General features: G+C 51.0%; 1 protein-coding gene across 1 annotated transcript; it reads left to right on the plus strand.

Annotated features, from left to right (window-relative positions):
- The first annotated feature begins 591 nt into the window (after positions 1-591).
- NKX3-2 (NK3 homeobox 2) lies at positions 592-2172 on the plus strand. Its single transcript, XM_039551110.1, is given in 6 exon segments — positions 592-796; positions 799-837; positions 840-1136; positions 1600-1665; positions 1668-2030; positions 2033-2172. Coding segments are annotated over 6 exon segments (864 nt in total). The 5' UTR covers positions 592-741; the 3' UTR covers positions 2077-2172.
- The last annotated feature ends 16806 nt before the right edge of the window (positions 2173-18978 follow it).

Raw genomic sequence — 18978 nt, forward strand, 5'->3', positions numbered from 1 at the left:
AGACTCCAAATAAGCGAGTTCCGAGGCTCTTCCCCAGCAGCACGCACCGATGCACGCCAGACTGCGGCGTTGGTCCCGTCCCCGCGACTGTTCCCGTCGGGACGGGACCTTTCCCGGCGCCAGGCTGCGGCGCTCTGCTGAGGCGCGGCGAGGGGGGAAACACCCGAAACACCTCCGAACTATGATCCGACACTCTCCAGGTGGAAGCCGCCGCTTTCTGCTATGCAGAGGGACCGTCCCTTCGATGGTCTCCTCGGCCACGGGCGCTGGGGACGGCGGGGGTGCCCCGCGGGCCGCAAGGGGTTAAGAGGCGGCGCGCCCCGGCGCGCGCCCCGCGGAGCCGCATCGCCCCGCGGCGGGAGCCAATGGGCGGGCGGGGCGCGCGGGGGCTGCCCAATGGGAAGGCGCGGGGCCGGCGCTGTCAGGCGGCCGTGAGGGATGGCAGCGCCGCCGGCAGAAAAAGCGGAGGGCGGGCGGGGGCGGGACAGAGCGGGCGGAGGCAGCGCCCGCGCCGCCAGGGACCCGCGGCGGCGCCCGGCGCAGCGCGGTGGCCCCGGCGGCCCCGGCCCTATGGGCGGGCGGGCCGGCAGTGGCGCAGAGAGGCTGCTCCCGCTGGCGCCCGCCCTCCCGGCGGCAGAACAGGGCCCGGCACCGGCGCGGCGGCGGCCGGTGATGCGGTCGCCTAGCTGAAGGCGCGGCGCGGTCCGCTGCTCTCCCGCGGGGCTTGCCCGTCGCCGGGCCATGTCCGTCCGCGGCGGCAACGCCCTGACGCCTTTTTCCATCCAAGCCATCCTCAACAGAAGGAGGAGCGCGCCCGCCACGCGGCGGGGCGGCCGCCGCCCCGGGGTCGGCCGGCGGCTGGCGGCTGTGCGGCGCCGCCGAGGACCCGCCGCGCGCCTCGCCCGCCGCCCGCGCCCCGGCCCTGCGGACGCCGGCGGGCTGGGACTCGGACTCCGCGCTCAGCGAGGACCCCGAGGGCGAGCGGCGCTCCGAGGAGGAGGGCGCCGGGGGCCGCGCCCGCCCTGCGGAAGCCACGGGCGGGGGGCGGCCGGCGGCGGGGGAGGCGCAGCCACCGGAGGCGGCGGAGCGGGACGCCACCGGCCTCAGCGACAGCGAGATGTCGGCCGCCGTCTCAGGTAGGGGCGGCCCCGATGGCGGGTTCTCCGCACCCGCGCGAGGAGGGCGGGAATGACCCGGGGGGCTGGGAACTGGAGATGATCGTGGCTTTCCGCCGGCCCCCCAGGGCGACAGTCGCTTGTGCGACAGGCTCGGTTGTGTCGGGGGGAGAAGAAAACCCAAAACGCGTCCCGCGGGGCGAGGGAGGGCGGATCGGGGAGGGCCTTTGCCAGGCTGAGCCCGCAGCCCGCCTGAGCGCCCGTCGCTTAAAGGAGAGCGAGAAGCCCCGGCTGCGGGCGGCGGCTGTTCCGGCGACGGGGCGGGCAGCGGCTTGGCGGGCTCTCCGCTCGCCCCGTCGCTGCGGACTGGCCGCAGGGAGCGCACCTGGCCGCCTGTGCGCGGGTGCGGGCCCCGCGAGGAGCGGGGATGCCGCTGTCCCGGTTCCTGCCTGCCCTGACCGCCGTGCTCTCGCCCTGCCCGCAGATCGCAGCCCCCCGGAGGAAGAGGACGGAGCGGGCAAGTGCGGCAATCTGCTGCCGGGGGAGGAGGAGGCGCGGCGGCTCCGAAACCGCGGAAGAAGCGCTCTCGCGCAGCCTTTTCCCACGCGCAGGTCTTCGAGCTGGAGCGGCGCTTCAACCACCAGCGCTACTTGTCGGGGCCCGAGCGGGCCGACCTGGCCGCCTCGCTGAAGCTCACCGAGACGCAGGTGAAGATCTGGTTTCAGAACCGGCGCTACAAGACCAAGCGGCGGCAGATGGCCGCCGACCTCCTGGCCGCCGCCCCCGCCGCCAAGAAGGTGGCCGTCAAGGTGCTGGTGCGCGACGACCAGAGACAATACCACCCCGGCGAGGTGCTGCGGCCGCCCTCGCTGCTCTCCCTTCAGCCATCCTACTACTACCCCTACTACTGCCTTCCGGGTGGGCTCTGTCCACCTGCGCTGCAGCTGCCGGCACCCAGTGAGAGGCACACATACATACCCCCCCGGCACCGACACCCCCACCATACACACTGGCAGCCAGAAAACCCATCTTCCCTCTGCCACCTCCCCATCCATGAATCCATCCATTCAGCTTCTCAAGTCCAGAGCCCCAGCTGCAGCTCTCAGTGCCTCGGACAGTATTTATTATTATTATTTTATTATTATTTTTATTATTAATATTTTTGGATGGTTCCTCACCCTCTCCTCTTTCAACGTAGGACTTCTCGGCCACCCCCACCCTGACCCTCACCCTGTCCCCACCCCGCCAGCTGAGGACTCTTGCAATTTGGCACAACTTGTTCATGGTATCCATGTTGTCAGTGTATTTGGTGTAGACTTTTTGTTTGTGTGTTTTATTTTCCTTCGGATCGGTAGAGACTCGATCTTGTGTGGAGAAAAAGAGAGAGAAAACAAAGGAGAGGAAAAAAAAGTACAATCCGCAAAACCAAATGCAGCTCAAAAGAGGAGATCAAGGACTCCCTCAGTGGATTGTAAGGAAGATTATTTTTGTCGTCTGAGTCCTTGGTCTTCCAACTTGTTGCAAACTGAGTGTGCCTTGTATGGTGCTGAATGTAAGGAAACCTCTTTCAGGTCCCCCCTGCTCTTGTTGCCCATGTTATTCCTGTACTCCATGATCCCTGGCAAAGGATAAATATGTCACAAAAGGGTGAGATATATCAAAACTCCTGACTTCTTGTTTTCCTTTTTTTCCTGAGATCTTTCCGTGTTCGGGGAGGGAGGAGTTATGGATTTTTCGCACTTTCCAGATGTATTAAAGTTGTTGTTATTATTTTTATATTCAATGTGAATATTTCTAGTCAGGCTTTTTAAGAAATCGATGTAATGGGAAACTTTAATACCATCAGTGCCTTTTACAGTTCTTCTGCAGAGCTCTCCTCCAGGGGCAGGGATTTCTGATCTGCTCAGCAATGTAATTACAGTCTCTTTCTTCCAAGGTAACTCGTTGCTTTTTTTTCCCCTTCTTTTTTCCCCCCCCTCTATTTCTCTTTTAATGGCACTGTGCACTCAACTAGATTATTTACTACAAATGAATTGTGAATGTTTGTAAGCTACCCGCTGTACTTGTTTTGTTGGTTTTTTTTTAATTTATAAACTTTAGTTTAACACTTACCTCTGCTGCTTGTGTCGTTCATGAGAGAGGACACGGATTTCCCCAGTGATATTTTTTTCCATGCAGCAGACCTCAGCCGTGGCTCAGACCACATCCCTCCTTTTTCCGCTTGCACAGAGGCAGGTGGTGCGAATCGTGGAGTCTGTCGCAGATCTGGGCCGCCTTGCCTGGCTGTACCGTGCAGCGCCGATGCCCCTTCCCTCAATGGGAGGTGGAGGGGGCCCAGGAGCTCTGGCCGGGCGCCTTAATCACTTCTTTGGTCACGCCTGTCCCGGATGGAGCGATCCCCCATCTGCCGGAGAGCCAGGATCGCTGGCTGAATTTACGGCTGGCTGTTGTGGTGAGGATGTGGTGCAGTCGGAGGAGCCACTAGACCTCGAACCGGTTTTCCCGGTGCAGGCTGCTGCCCCTCTACCGCGGGCCGTGCCAGTTTAAAACCTTGGCGGATCCCGGGAAAAGTGTGTGGGTCGGTGAATTGTTTTCTCTCTGCTGGAGTCTGGCGGGGAGACTGGGGGCGCGGGCTCAGGATTGGGCTGCGAGAGGGGGCTTCGCAGTCCTCGACAAAACTGCCGAGGTTGTCTGTGTCCCGACACAACCGCGATAGCCGCTTGGGGCAGCCTCCCTCCTTGGACCGAATCTCCTCCAAGCCTCTGTTGCGGGCCCGGGCCCTCGGCACGGTGCTGGCGGCTCAACCCCGTCAGCTGCGGCCCTCGGGCAGCACTGCCCGAAGGGGAGGGCAGTCTGCCATGGGGTGGGCAGCTCCACCTGGGGGTCCGGGGCCGGGCAGTGGCGCTCTGTGGGACCTGACCCGGTGGTGGCTGCAGTTGTTTCTCTGCGCCGATGGAGCCCTGGCCGGACCATGCTGACAGGCGGCTGCATTGCCTGGGCGCCGCTGATTCTTCATCACCGCCGGCTTCTTTCCTTTCCCGCTGGTTTTCACACGGGCTTTCGCTGCGGCTTCCGGGCACGGAGTGGCTTGCAGGAAGCCCCTGCTTCCCCATCGCTTCCCGGCCGCTGTGCTTGCCAGCAGCTCCAAGATGCAGCCGGGCTGTTTCCCTGTCAGCCTCTCACTCCGACCCTCCCTTGCTGTCATTTCGCTGTCCCCAGGCTCGGGCACCCCGCAGGTTCGATGTCCCCGGGCTGGCACCCCCAGCAGAACTCGGCGGCAGGGAGAGGGGCGGCAGTGGCTCCCCGTGGGCTGCCCCAGCCCCAGCATGGGCTGGGGACAAGCTCTCTGTTCCCAAAGCCAACAGCTGTCATGACACCGGGGGAAATGCTTTGGGTTTGGTTTTGCTCCACTGGGTGTGTTGGCGGTCCTGTTGCCGAAAGGAGTGTTCCCTTGTAGCGGTCCCTTGGCAGATGCAGGAGGACTGACGTTTATTTGGCCCGATCCCGAAGTGCCTGTCTCTTTCTTCTTTCTTCTTCTTTTTTTTTTTTTTTTTTTTTTTTTGTAACTATTTCCTTCCGACATTCCCAACACTTTCCTTCCTGGGAAAATGAAACTTTTGGATGGCAGAATCTGGGCTCTCGTACACTTCAGGAGGTAAAGATGTGCCACTGCTGCCTCGCAGTTTGCTTTTTTCTCTGCCTGTAGCCCCGTACAAGACATCGAGCCGCTGACTCCCGTCTCAGGTTCGATGGGACAGTTCGCACCAGCGGAGGTTTTGTCCCTGGCGGGGATGGCTTTGGCAAAGCTGGCTATGGTTCCTATCGGGCTCTCTGTTCGAGGGAGCGGACTATTTCTAAGCCTTAATTTTTTTCCCTGTAGGTCATCGTATTGTATTATTTTGATTCGTGCTTGCTAAAGGATGTAGTGCTCTAGGGAACCTTCTGATATGAAAGGGAAGCGATGGTTATTCGAGATTCCTCAGGTTATAACACCGGGTAACGGACTCAAAGTGTCAAACTATTTTCCTTTTAATCAGGTAAAACTGATGTGCGTTTTACTCGAGATAGAAGTTGCTGGAAAAGTTGATCTGAGTAAAGTTGCCCGGAATTTTAGTATTGGTGTTTAATATTGAATATTTATGCATCGACAGTGTCTTCTTTTGACGTTGACAAAATCCGATATTTGAGAAACGTCAGTATTTGATATTGGAAAAATATAATCGATAATTTAACTGGATTTTTTCCGGAATTTGAGGCATTTCTATTCCTATTTTTCTTTATAATTTTGATTTTTGAAATATAAAGCAAACTCTCTTCATCCTTTACCTTTTCTTAATGGCAAAATCCCCAGTAACAGGCGTGTAACTATACCAAGGTGAAAGGAATTACTCTGTATTTTCGGCGTTTAAGTTATCAGCAAAACCTGGGCTCTAACATGTTCTCTCCATACAGCCTCAAACACACATTCAGCTCATCAGCACATACACGGCTTCAACGTAAAAATAATCTCCCTAACAATGTGTCCCAATTTCGGCCTCTCTCACAAACCCCGCATCTATACAGGGGCGTGGGAGTCATTTTCCATCTCACCATGGGCAAGCTCTAGTCTTAAAAAAAAATTCTTGCAAAGACAAGAGGGAGAGGGGGGAAATACCGCAGCTACAAGAAATTCGATTGTTGAAATGTAATGTAAATTGTGTATATCTTTGCATATGTCTCCACTGGCGCTTGTGTTTGTGTATTAAACAGTCGCACAGTCGCAGAGTCCAACTCTGCAACCGGGAGGCTGCCTATATTTAGCTACCTCCCGCTCGCTCGCAGGGTAATAAAACAGGAAGCCACGTAGATTTGTCCCCCCCCTGCGCACATACACACACACGCTAACACACTCAGGTAGAAATCAGCGTCATTTTCCCGGGATGAGGAGAAGCAGCAGAAGATACCGGGGCACAGGCAGCCCCCCGGCGGTGCAGCACCTGCCCAGCCTCCCAGGGGCTCCCGGGAGCAGGGGCCAAAGGTGTCCGGAGGTTAAGGGCCTCTCCCCGGCAGGCTTTGGCAGGCTTTTTTCCGCTCCAATTCTCCTGTCAGTGGGACGGCGACGCGCCCCGAGGGCAGCCCCGTGCCGGGGCCACAGGGAATCCCGGCCGCCTTTCCAGCGGCTCTCCCGGGTCTGTAGCACCAAACCGCCGGAGCAGCCGCTCCTCTGGGAGGGCTCCTAAGACAAGGACAGGGGTGCTCCTCCGGACGGCCGGAAAGCCAGACCCCGCGGCCTCTGGAGATCCAAAGTGGCTTCATCTAGCAACCTGGCTTTTCCCGAGGTGATGGGAAAAATAAAGGGCAGGTCTTTTTGTCCCGGCCGCATAATCGGAGACATTACTTCTCCCAACCTCTCCGAAAGCCGCAAGAAAGCGGACTGTTCCTTCGCGTTGTCCGCTGCTGCGGGAAACAACATAATTACCCGGGGAGCAAGGATAACGAGGGAGCAAATGACACGTTTCCCAACCGGGTGTCACGGCCGTCAGTGGCAGGACACTGCACCGCTCCGGGACAGCGCTCCCTCCTCCGAAGGCGAGCAGAGACGCCGGTGGGACGGCAGGTTCTGTCCGGGGCCTTCCGGCCCCACTAGGGCTGCCGCCTGCGGGACCCCCGCCCCGCTCTGCTCCCCGGCAGCCGCATTAACCCGCACCGGGGCGGCTCCGCACCGCGGCTGGCCGGTTCCTTGTCGAGGGACCGCGGGAGAGGGTGGACTCTTACCCGCAGGTGGGGATTGTCCTTTTCCTAGAACGTTTAATATTTGTGGTGTGGGTTTTTTGTTTTGTTTTGGGTTTTGTTCGTTGTTTTTTTTAAGGGAGGGATGGAGCGGATAGAGAGGGCGAGTTCACGCCCGGGCCGGCCCGGGAGGGGGATGTCGCGCTGCCTGGGGCAGGCCATGGACGAGGGCTGCCCTTCTCCGCCCACAGCCGCAGACACCTCCCTGACTGCCTCCTAGGCAGGTCCTACGGCCCACAGAGGAAAATCATGGCAGAGGATAAGGGGTTTGGCTCCTCGGTCCGAGGCCCTTGGGGTGGCTGAAGAACAATCCCCGGCTCTTTCTCCAGGGTTTCCCCAGGCCTGTTGCCCCATTCCGGAGCCGCTAGAGGTGTTAACCATCCCAAGTGATGCTGGCGGTAGTCGGGGTGATCCTTGAAAAAAATTAGAGCGGAGAGTGGTGGCTGCAGAGCTGCAGGTTAAGCCGTTCTGGGGTTCTCAGGTGCGCCTGTGGCTTCTTGCCTAAAATCTGACTCGGTAGTAAAGAGGCCACGGCTTGGGCTCCCGAAGGACACTAATGGCAGCTAGCAACACATCCATCCTCTGCTGAAACAGAAACTGAGTCAAGAAGTCTCTCCTCTCCCGCAGCAGTGGCTCGGCTCTGGGAGAGACAGAAAGGGGCGCAGAAGGCGACCCTCAGGGACTACCTTGCTGTCTCCAAAAGGGTGCAGGTAGCCACCAGAACTGGTGAAGGATGTCCTTCCCACCAGCGTAGGGATAAATCTATTAATAATAATAAAAATGTATATAGGTACTTCAAACATTTTTTTCTTTATTAGGAAAAAAAAAAAAAGAAGGAAAAAAGAAAAGAAGCGTGGGAGGAAGGCCACACGCAGCCTTTTCATGCACGGCCGACTGACAAGTAAAACAATGCTTCCACACCGAACGAGAATGATAGAAAACCATAAAACGGGTGGAAAGGCAAAGACGGGTCTGATTTTCAGCTTTCCGGGCCTGAAGGGTATCAGCGTGCGAGCAGGGGCGCCGACCGCCGGGAAGAGGGGTGGCTGGGGCCGGCGCTGGGGCGAGCGCTCACGGGACAGGAGCCGCTGTCGGGGGGGCGCGGGTTACGGCGCTGTTTCCTAAATTGCTCTGTGGGGAAAGCAAATCCTGCAGGGGGTGACGGCTCTGAAAAACACCTCTGCCCGCTGCTACAGAGACCTATTCTGCCTGTCGGCTCCGGCGGTCTGAGGACCCCGCTCGGCACCGCTGATCCGCTCTCCGTTAAAGTCGTCCGACGATGAAACCCCCGCTGTTTGTCTCCCGGGTCGGGGTAAATCACTTTGCCCACGGATCTGCGCTGCGCTTAAACTGGCCAAAGAAACGCTTTGTGTCGCAGAGGACTCGAGTGATAATTAGGGATGAAATGCGCGTGGAGAGGACTAATATTATTTTTGGCTTTTGCGGGAATAATACATATTTGCAAACTGTACGAATAAAGCTGGATAGGCTGGAAGGGGAGGGAGGGAAGGCGGTTCTGCCGGCTGTCGGCAGAGCTAGGACTCGGTGGCGGAGTTTGTGCCGGGCTTCTTAGCTCAGGAGGGGAAAGCGAGGGACAGGTCGTGTTTGGGACTTTCCTTTTGGCACTCTACTGCGATACTGGGCGGCAGCAGGGGGGTGGCGGGGTGGCGCAGCCCCGAAGACCCCCCCGAGAAGCCGCGGAGACGTTTTCCTCCGTGTCGTGCGCGGATTTACCGAGGTGGCGGCATTGCCAATCTGTTCTGCACGGGGGCACTGACCACATAAGACAAATAGTCTTTACTTAGCTAATATTAGTAATAATAATAATAATAACAACAACAACAACAACAATAATAATAATGATTCGCGGTTCTCTTTATTCAGTTAAAAATGAAAAATGGTGGCAAAGGGGGAACTTCTATGGACACACTACGTTTTCCCACCGACCAGAACAAGAAAAGAACACATGTGCTCATTTGCTAATTCTAAACCCCACTCTGCACGGGTGCAGACTGTGATTTTGTCAAGTAACTCTGAAGGTTCCTTTGATTTGTCTGAAATTTTACTAACTTTCCCGATTAAAAATAAATGTCTGGAAGAAACAGACGGGTTTCTTCGGTCTTCGGCTCTTCTTCAAAGAGCTTTTGCTTTTTGCTGCGTGGATTCGCTGCCACTGGGAAGTTGTGTTTACGTGTCCATGTCAGGTCATGGCTCGTGGGAACACAATAACATAGTTTTACCCAAAATACCTCCAAAAGATACTGAAATAACCACTTTGTTTTTGCGAACAAATTATTTCACAAAGAAGGAACAGAAACGAAGATGCAAGAAAAAATATCTATTGCAAGCCCTCTGTACGGGGCGAACTTTAAAAGGAAAAGCCCGACATTTTTATCCTAGAAAATAATATATGCAAGATTTGCAACATGGAAGCTACTTGTAAATCGACCTCGCTTCGGGAAGAATGTCATTGTCAGTGGGTGGCAAAGCCCTCGGCCAGGCAGGCACGGCGGGGGCGAGCGGGGGAAAGCGGCTGCGGGCTGGAGAGCGCGGAGGGGCCGGGGCCGCTGCACCCCGCGGGACAGGGGAACGGATCCCCGGACATCCCCTCATGCCAAGGACAGGAGCAGCTACGGAGGATGCAGCGTGTGCCTGGCAGAAGACATATCTCAGAAGCTCTCCCCATCTTTTCTCTCCTGCACCTCCGCGAGGTGCCGGCCGGCTGCTCGGGACAACCTCCCATCGCTGCCGCATCCCGCCCGGTTCTCTGCTTCTTGCCTCCCGCTCCCTGCAAAACCTTCTTTGACCGATCGAGCGCCTGTCCCTTGTCCCCTCGCCGTGAGCAGGGCCATGTAAGCTCGCGGCAGAGCCCTCGTCACCGGCCGCTGCGGACAGCGGAGAGGGAGCGCTCGGCGGCCCGGCCCCGGCAGCGCAGCAGTCCCAGTGCCTCTCCCAGTCCCTGCCAGCGCCCCGCGGGGCTGCTCCCGGCCTCCCGCGGCCCGGCAGGGAGGGTCTCCTCAATGCCAGGCCTGTGTATTTGTAGTTTGATTTCGCACGTCAAGGATAATTTCTTCATACAACTTAATGGACGCGGCTTGACATCCATAATGATCGCTAATCATTCAAATTATTTTTGCTAGCGCCCAGACATGTTCCAGTTGTTGTGATAGATCGCGTTTCACCCATAATGACGGACAATTACCATTTCTAATTCGCCGGCTTTTGACACCTAAATCCACCCACCATATGTGGCTGAAACGAGCGGGGCCCTGATGACATTTGCAGCGAGCCCCTCTCCTCTGAGCGGGGCACCTGGGATGCCACCCACCCCCCGGCACCCCCGGCCCTTCCCCAGGCCGCCGGAGCTCGGCTGTTCGCCATCGCAAGCCCCCGGACGGCAGCTCGGCGGCCGTGGGTGTCCGTGGGGCGGGCCGGCGGGGGCAGGAGCGAGTCCCACGCGGAGCAGCCGGGCCCTCCTCTCCCCGCCCCGGCGCCCTTCGGGGCAGCCGGGCTGTGCTCGCCCCCGAGGCGCTCATACGCCTCAGAGGAATCCCAGCTGGAAAGCGGCTTGATCCGGCATCCAGGGCCGCCCATGCGGGCTGTTCCCTTCCCGCCTCTCCTATCACCATCGCAGCCAGGAAAACCCGCGTGTATTTATGCTTCGATCCGCCACGACCCATGGCCTTGCACTGTCCTTTGTGGGAGACAGCAAAGCGTGATGGGGAGGTTCAGCTGCAAATAGGGTGCGCAGTGCATTTCCATTGCATCCATCACATTTCCTGGGGTATTTACCTCCGCAGGTCCCCTAGAAATTAGATGCACCCGATGTAAGGTCTCTCCGTGGGACCCGATGCAGCCAATGGAAGCAGAATCGGCAGTTCCGCGCCTCCGTCACAGCCCCAGCGCCGGTCGCCCGACTCGGCCCGGCCGTCGGGGCACTCACTCTCTCTGCGGTCAGATGAGCCCCTGCGCTGGGTCTCGTTTGTCAAAAAGGAAGTGAGAGGATTCACCCTGGGTGATTTCTTTGGGGTTGTTTGGTTTATTTGGTTTTTGTTTGTTTGTTTAGTTGTTTTCGTTTTTGTTTTTGTGAATAAACGAATGAAGCCGCCGTTGTTTGACTTTAATCCCCGCAGGACGGAAGCGCCACTGCAACGTCGATAGCACAACATTCGTGCCCAAGTGCTGCAAGGCAGAAACTTCACTTTTCTATAAAGAGGCAGGCATCGTCTGCTTTTAAAACCCTGAGTATTTCTGCTGCATTAACCTTCGAAGAGTCACATGAAACATTTCCTTCGTCAGGAATAACCGACAGTGGATACCCCAGTCACAGTTGGAAGGACGGGCAGACACGGACAAAGCCAGATCCTGAGCCTATGCTACTCTCCCCCGCATTGCAATGCTCCCTGACGCAGCCCAATGAGCAGTCAGAGTGACAGAGAAGCCCAGACAGGGTCATGCAGACACGCGTGTTTCCAGTGGGACAGACGGGGCTGGTGATTACCGGGGTGAGGATCACACATCGGAGAACGTCGGGGCATTACCGGGGCCTTCTCAGTACCCTTGGTGGGATGAGTCCCCAGGCTGTTCCCCCCGAGTGCTTCTACAAAACCCACTCACGGACTCGTTTCCCCGCTGGGCACTGACACAGCGGCTCCCGGCCGCGGCGGGGCGAGAGGACGGAGGGACGAGACAGGGATGAGGGCAGGGGACACCGCCGGGCCATGGCCGCTGCTCGGTGTGGTGAGAGGGAACTGTCATCGTCGGGAAAGTGCTGAATCCGGCCTGGCCGCCGCCCGGCACTGCCCCGGCCCTGCTGCACCTTCCACCACAGCAAAACGGCCCCGCAAAGGGCAAACACGCCGACCCCCGCTTTGGACAGCTGAGGAGCAGGAAATGGGTTCTCACAGCCTTTTTAACGGAGCAAGTGGAAGGATTTAGCCATCAATATACTTTAAAATAAGGACTAGAGGGATTGCCTGTCTGAGGTTTCTCGGCTCCCGGCGAGGTATTTTGATGAGGAGGTTTATTTCCAGTTAAACTTCCAAGGCACGTCTGAGGTATTTTTGTACTTTCCCCAAGAATTAAACAAAATACTTTCTCAGCCCTCGAATTCAAGGTAAAGATGATGGAAAAAAAATCACCAGCCCAGTACATACTAAAAAGCCAGAGCGACTGCGTGTCAGCAGGTACCGCCTGACTGCCGGGAGCGGGGCTTCTCGCCCGGGCAAGGCAGGCTGGGCTGAAACGGCCCGTGCTCGGGCGGGGCCCAACACACAGCCGGGGGATCCCGTAGTTCCAAGACTGGGGGTCCGAACTGCATCATGCAAAGGAATAGACCCACATCCCTCACTGGGAGCGGGACTGGGGTTCAGGTGCTCGGTAGTACTGAGGAAGTCATGATGGACACCCCAGAAAGAATCCCTCAAATTCAGCAGAACAGTAATTGCTAATGACCTTCCCTCGCTTTGGGCATACAGGTTTGATTAAAGGGTCTTTAAAGCTTATTTTCCCCTAAAGCTTCTGCCAGGTGTCTGGAATCAGATAGCTCCATTTCAGGCAGGTTCGGTCTGGGGCTTTTGCCACGGTTTAGACCACGTTCGCACCTTCTCCATTCTGGCCTCCACATGCACGCCCTTATTGATTATAATGAGCTTCCTAAAACCAGAAAAAACACCATGGCATTCAAGAACTAGTAAATTAATTTTCCTGTATGTCTTTGACAAAGATTAGCCTCTCACTATGTGTATTGATCTAGAGACTGGTGGTATGCAAATTTGTGAAAAGAAAAAAAAAAAAGAGAGAGAAAAAAAAGAACCTATGTGTTCATTCTTTGCTAGATAAGGAAAGAAAAGCATTGTTCCAGCGACAGAAGGTTCCTTTTCCTTGATAACTTTGTAAGATACATATTACTTTATGTCTTAACACACCACCTTATCCAGATCTCTGAGAATTGCGTGGAGCAAAACCTATTCTGCAGAGGGTACTGTATCTTTATTCCTTCTGCAGAGTATTTTCTAGGTGTTGTTGGAACAGAAAGGTCTCCTCGCTTCCTAGCAATTGTTCCACAGGGGTATTAAAGAAAGGACAAAGACCTCAGCGCTTCTTGCTTGTCCCCTCTCTCGGGACAGACCGCTGAACCATCCCACAGTCCCCTGCTGGTACGTGGCGTCTGACACTGCCATCTTGTGTTCTACAGTTCCAGCTGTTATTTACGAAACCAGTTTCAACGAAAATGTTTATTTGTGAACATAAAAGGTAGCTGAGACAGTTAAACACATTATTTCAAAGGGAGGTGCCAAGCGCCCGTTTTATTTTAAAGGCTAAATTTCAGCATTTTAGCTTCTAGCTAAAGAGCAAAGTTTAAGCATATTTGAGCCTGTCAGATCTTCATGAAGATGAGCAGGTTTCTCTGTCTCTATCATGGTACAACTCTCAGGTACTCTCAGGTCTCTTCAGTGGTGCTTTTCTTCTAGTTATGTTTACCATTCTCTAGGAAGAAAGTAGTAGAATTTATTTATCCTTTGCAGACACAAACATGAACTTTTTCTGCATATTTTTCTGCATATTTTTACTGCATATTTTCTGCCTTTGCTTCCAATGCTGTAACCTCAGACAAATCGCTGCAGATACACCATGCAGGTTTGGCTTCAGTAGCTAAAACTGCATGAGAGAGAAAAGCTAAGGAAAAGCATTCAAATGAGGCAAGGAAAAGACATTTTACCCTATCTTAATAATTTGAACTGATGGGCACAGACATCTGGCCAGTGAGGACAGATGGAGGTGAACTGAAGTTGATATACCTGTTTTATATCCAGTAATAAATGTCAAAACATTTTGGGCAGCTGAAAAGAGAAGAGCAAAATGGCAACAAAATGGGAATCTCTGGAAATGCAGAAGTGCTGTCAAATTGTGCCTTTATTTTTTACTTGTTTTCTCTTACAGAGAAGGTCTAATGGCATGCTAAAGATAATGACCCAAAGTTTATTTTATGCTTCCTGACTTTTTTTTTTAAATGTTATGACCTTGATTACTTAAACATTGTTTTCTTTCTTCATTAAAATAAGTATAGATTGCAAATCACTGTAACCCTTTAAAAGTATTAAAATCATGTAAGAATGATGTCATTAGAGTAAGTGATGAAAACTTTCTGGTCAGGACTTCAAAACATGTCAAATTAATAATGAACAACTTGAGTAAGGTCTTGCAAATAATGTTAATTAAAAATGTCCATGTGCAGTCCCTTTGAGGGCATGTGAATAAATATCTAACAGTTTCTATTGGGGTCTCAGTTCATACTGAAAATGAGGAAGTCTTTATAATTCATAACTATTACAGAATCTTTATGAATGCTCTTTCTCATATTTCCCACTGGAAACCATTAGATAATCTGTTTTTATTATATAGAGCCAAAGATTTGGCTTAATATTTCTGGTTTAGAACAGACCACAGAATTGTGGGGATATTAGCCATCCCATAATTTTTAGGGGTGACCTAAAGTCACGTACATTTATTCCTGTCTTGAGAGTTTCTTCAAATTACAATCTTTGATCCTTGTTCTTCTAAAAATGTTACCCAAGATACATATAAACCAGAAGTTTCCTACTCTGTGTTTTTTCATTAACCATCTATCTTCTCACCCACTAATGTTGTGAAGTTAAGAGTCTGCATAATTGAGTCTGTAAATTAACAAAAAAAAATCCAAACAGCCAGAGCAACCAAGCTGTAGATGGTATATTGGCCTTAATGTTCTTATATTAACACATTAAGCAAGCAGAAAGGGAGCTTTTCATTATGCCTAGGTTGTTTGAGTTTTTTTTAATGGCAACAAGATGCATTTCTTTCCCTGACCTTCCTTCAAAGTCAAGATATTTTTGGGGCCAAAGATGAACTAAGAGAGATAGGAAAAGTGTGTGATGGAAGGATTATTCTGGGTATCTGAGAAAGACTGTAAGTAGGAAGCAATGAACTGAAGAGTAATTCAAACTGGTGTTCAGTGTTCTAAACTATGAGTTATTCAGCATTTCAAACTGACAGCATGTAAATGTAAATTTTATTAACTGCAGAGCAATAAAATTTTGTAAGTTTCTGTCATTTTGAATTTTAGTGGTTCAGATTGAAGCCTCCAGCTTTTTAAATCACAACTTGTAGGAGCACAGCTCTAAAGCATCCACTACTCTTAAATGTGTGCTTTTCAAAACCTCATTATTGCCTTTGCTCACAAAATATCCTTCTCAGGATCCAGGTCTGCATGTCTTGTGTCAATGATAGGCTGACAGGCTCATGCCCTCTGTTATGTTTACATTGTATATTGTATAAAGTTTTCTGCTCTTCATTCTCACTAGGCAGAAAATAAAACAGGATTAGCAGTGATATCACCCTTCAGACCAGCCAGATTTTCTCCTTTGATCTCAAAAAATTTCTTTGCATGTGCAGTGCAAGAGTCTGGCTCAAGGATCCTTGTTTTGCTCTTGAGACAGACATTCCCTGATTCAGGAAAATTAAAACATATTAATGCCTACCAGTTAAAGCTGAGATCTAGCAGGCAATATCTTGGAAAAGTTCTTGCATGACAAAGTTAGATCAGTGGAGAACTTTGCTAATATTTTACTGGATAACAAAGCTCAAATAGAAGGCAGTTTTGTATAGGCAAAGGATTACAGGAACTCAGCCAAACAGCTCAGAAATTTATGAGACCAATTTTTCTTTTTTTCAGAAGATTACAACTGCCACTGAAGAACCAAAGTGAAGTGATAGAATTGCACAGCATCCAACAGGTTGTGTTTGCCAGCAGGGATCTAAAATCCAGCCACTTCACTTGATGTGCTCCAGCAGTCACAGATACATACTGTCTGTGTCTGTCTGTCTGTACATTGGTCCATTTAAAAGGAACACTAGCAACTCAAATATCATATTTCCTTTGACAAACATGTATTCTAGTTACAAGTAAGAATAGAAAATCACTTCAAACATTTCAAATTGTGTTGAATGGTGAGAAGGATTAGACACCATATCTAATTCTAAGTCTGAATCTCAATTCTCATAGCAGTCTAGATTTTTTTTTATAGTATTTCTTTATGTAATAAGCTGAGTAAGCTCTCAATTAATTGAATATATTGTCAAACTGAATATTATTTTGAGTGTGTTATTAACTGGCAAGAATTTTACCTAAGTAAGGTAAAAACAACAGAAACAGATCCATTATAAGATGTTAAAAGTATATGTGTTGGAATTCTCAGGAAACAGAAAATAATACATAATCTTTCACTAGTAATAATTGCATGTTCTCAAAACCTTAATTGCAACCTTAATTTCTTCTTGGTCTACTTGAGTACAGAATTAGATATGCAAATTCTGTCACAGTTTTCGTTCAGTTTTTCCTGGTGTGCTTCTCTTAACTCTCTCTTCCTTAGTATTCTATATTTATCATGTTGCTAATACATCTCTATGGTTTGGCTCAATGTAGATCTGAGATTATCATACCACAAAGCTACTTCATCTCCATCAGAACCACCTACAGTTTTGGCATCAGTAATAGAATTGCCCTCAAGACGTAAAGTTTACTGGGAAGAAATTTATTTGGAAGCACATAAGCTAGTGTTGAGGAAAAACAGTTTGAGTGAGTCACAACTTTTGATACCACATCAGAAGAAAATTGATACAAAGTAGGGGTTTGAAAATTAGTTATCCCAGAGATGTAATTCTACTGCTCAAATTCCCCTATGGAAAATTGGGAGCTAGTTGTGATTTTAGTTTGTCATGTGCAATAAGAAAGACGTACAGAAAAACCAGCAGAAATATTAGCTCTTTGTCATTCCAGCTGACACACATTGACACTGAGAACTTTACTGTGCTAAATGATATAAATAATGCCTAAGAAAGCATGTTTATTAGAGCTACAACAGGTCAGCTAATGAATTGGACTGTGGTGCCTAGCTCCCAGCCAGGATGTCAGCTCTCCAGTTTGCTGGATGTCACAGCGGCTGAAGTAGCTGGAGGGACGTGTATTCAGCTTGATTGCTCAAGTCATGGCTCAGGTCGCTGATGAAGATGAGCTCAGGTGAGGCTGTGGTGTGGGTGAGGTGTGGGTGCACGTTCATTGCTGCCAATTGTGGTAGCAAACCATGGAGGGGGTGTGGATGGTGACATCCTGAACTGCTGCAGCTGCTGGGTCCCAAGCACAGGCAGAGCCCTCTGCCACAGCGGGTACTGACACGCATGCCTGTTGGGCACAGAAGACATTTCAAAGCTGATTAAGATGTTACATTAAACTATTCAGATGGGGATCATTTTCTGGAGAAGCACACTAGGGTGGTTAGTACTTTGCCTTTATTTGCTGACATGGCAATGAAGTGGCACAGCTGATAGCTGGCTGGTTGGTTTGTGGAGGAAACACTAGGCTTCATCCTCTCGAGTACTGTATCTTATATAGACTCTAACGACAGGACATAGCTGAGTTGGAAGATACTAAATGACACTTCACAGATATTTCACACATATATAATTTTGGACTGGAATAGTTGTCTGCTCAAGAAAATCAGTCTTGGGTGTCTGCAGTCACTGCAAACCTACCTCTCCCATGAAAGTTTCACAGGAAAGTGTACATCAAATAACCCCAGTATGAGCTATACACCTGACTGCATTGTTTGAATATTCACAGCAGCTAAAATCTGTAGTCAGACATGAGGATCTCAGTTCCCTAGGTGATGGACACAGGTACAGCCAATAGATCATATTTGTTCCTTAAAAATTGCAAATTGCAATCTAGGGAAAAAGGAAAGCAATTTGCCACAGTCATGGGGCACAAGCAAGGAACAATGAGACAATTTTATACAATACGATAGACAACTGTACTGGATCATCAGTACCTTCCAGCTGCCAAGTACTTATAGATGAGGTTGTGCAGTGGAGAAGCAGAGGAGTAGATGCTCTACAGTGACCAGTCCAATAAAGTCTAGGAGTCTAGGGAACTAATTAGCTTTGAGCACTTTGAAAGCATGGTTGGCATGTGCCCCAGTGAACACAGAACTGCGCTGTCATGACTATAATATTTGCAGTTTAATGCTGGAGATAAAAGTATATTTGGAGAGGTCAAAGTAGGAAACTCTGAGCTCTTTTCTTGCCTTTGAGGCTGACAACATATATGACTTTGAGCAGGTCATCTAGACTTGGCAAAAAGGGGATTGCAGTGGGTTTCCAATGTCAAGATTCATTCAACTCATGTGTGTGCGGCTCCTTGGATGAAGATCAATAGTGAATAGTTATTGCTGTGGAAGCTGATCATAAAAGTGTTGAAAGGGATATATTCACTATCATGGGAGTCTTGAAAAAGCATTTGCAATTAAGAATTTATTCAGAAAATTGAGTTTGTCTTCTTCTGAATTGTTCACACAGTCTTCACAGACTGATAGATTATATAATTTATATAATTATAATTATATAATTTAATATATATTTAATAGATATTAAATTATATAATTATATTTTAATAACTGACATATTTCTGGCTTTAATTGACATATTTCCAAGGGATTTCTTTTGGCATATAGTTCAAAGTTAAAAAGAATGTTAATAAGGACCTTTAGGCAAGTGAAAAATAGGATGCATTGCAACACAGGTTTACTTCATGTGTCATATTAATGTGACAGTTGATTTGCTGAAAGATTTCTTAGACATGGGCAATTTAGACATGGCAGTGTATTGGGTTTGCATGTCCAGGTTTTGGTAGCGGGGGGTGCGGGAGGACATACAGGGGTGGCTTCTCTGACAAGCTGCCAGAATCTTCCCTCATGTCCGACAGAGCCAATACCAGCTGGCTCCAAGATGGACCTGCCACTGGCCATGGTCAAGCCAACAGCAACAGTGGCAGTGCCTCTAGGACTTAAGGAGAAGGGGGAAAAACCTGCACAAGTGCATCTGAAGAACAGAGTGAGAATATGTGAGACAAACAAACATGCAGACACCAAGGTCAGTGAAGAAGGAGGGGAAGGAGCTGCTTCAAGCACCAGAGCAGAGATTTATCCCCCTGCAGCCTGTAGTGCAGACCCTGGAGAGGCAGGTGGTCTGTTGAGGTCCATGGTGGAGCAGAGATCCACCA

The sequence above is a fragment of the Corvus cornix genome, chromosome 4 (genome assembly GCF_000738735.6).
Source record: "Corvus cornix cornix isolate S_Up_H32 chromosome 4, ASM73873v5, whole genome shotgun sequence".
Classification (NCBI taxonomy): domain Eukaryota; kingdom Metazoa; phylum Chordata; class Aves; order Passeriformes; family Corvidae; genus Corvus; species Corvus cornix.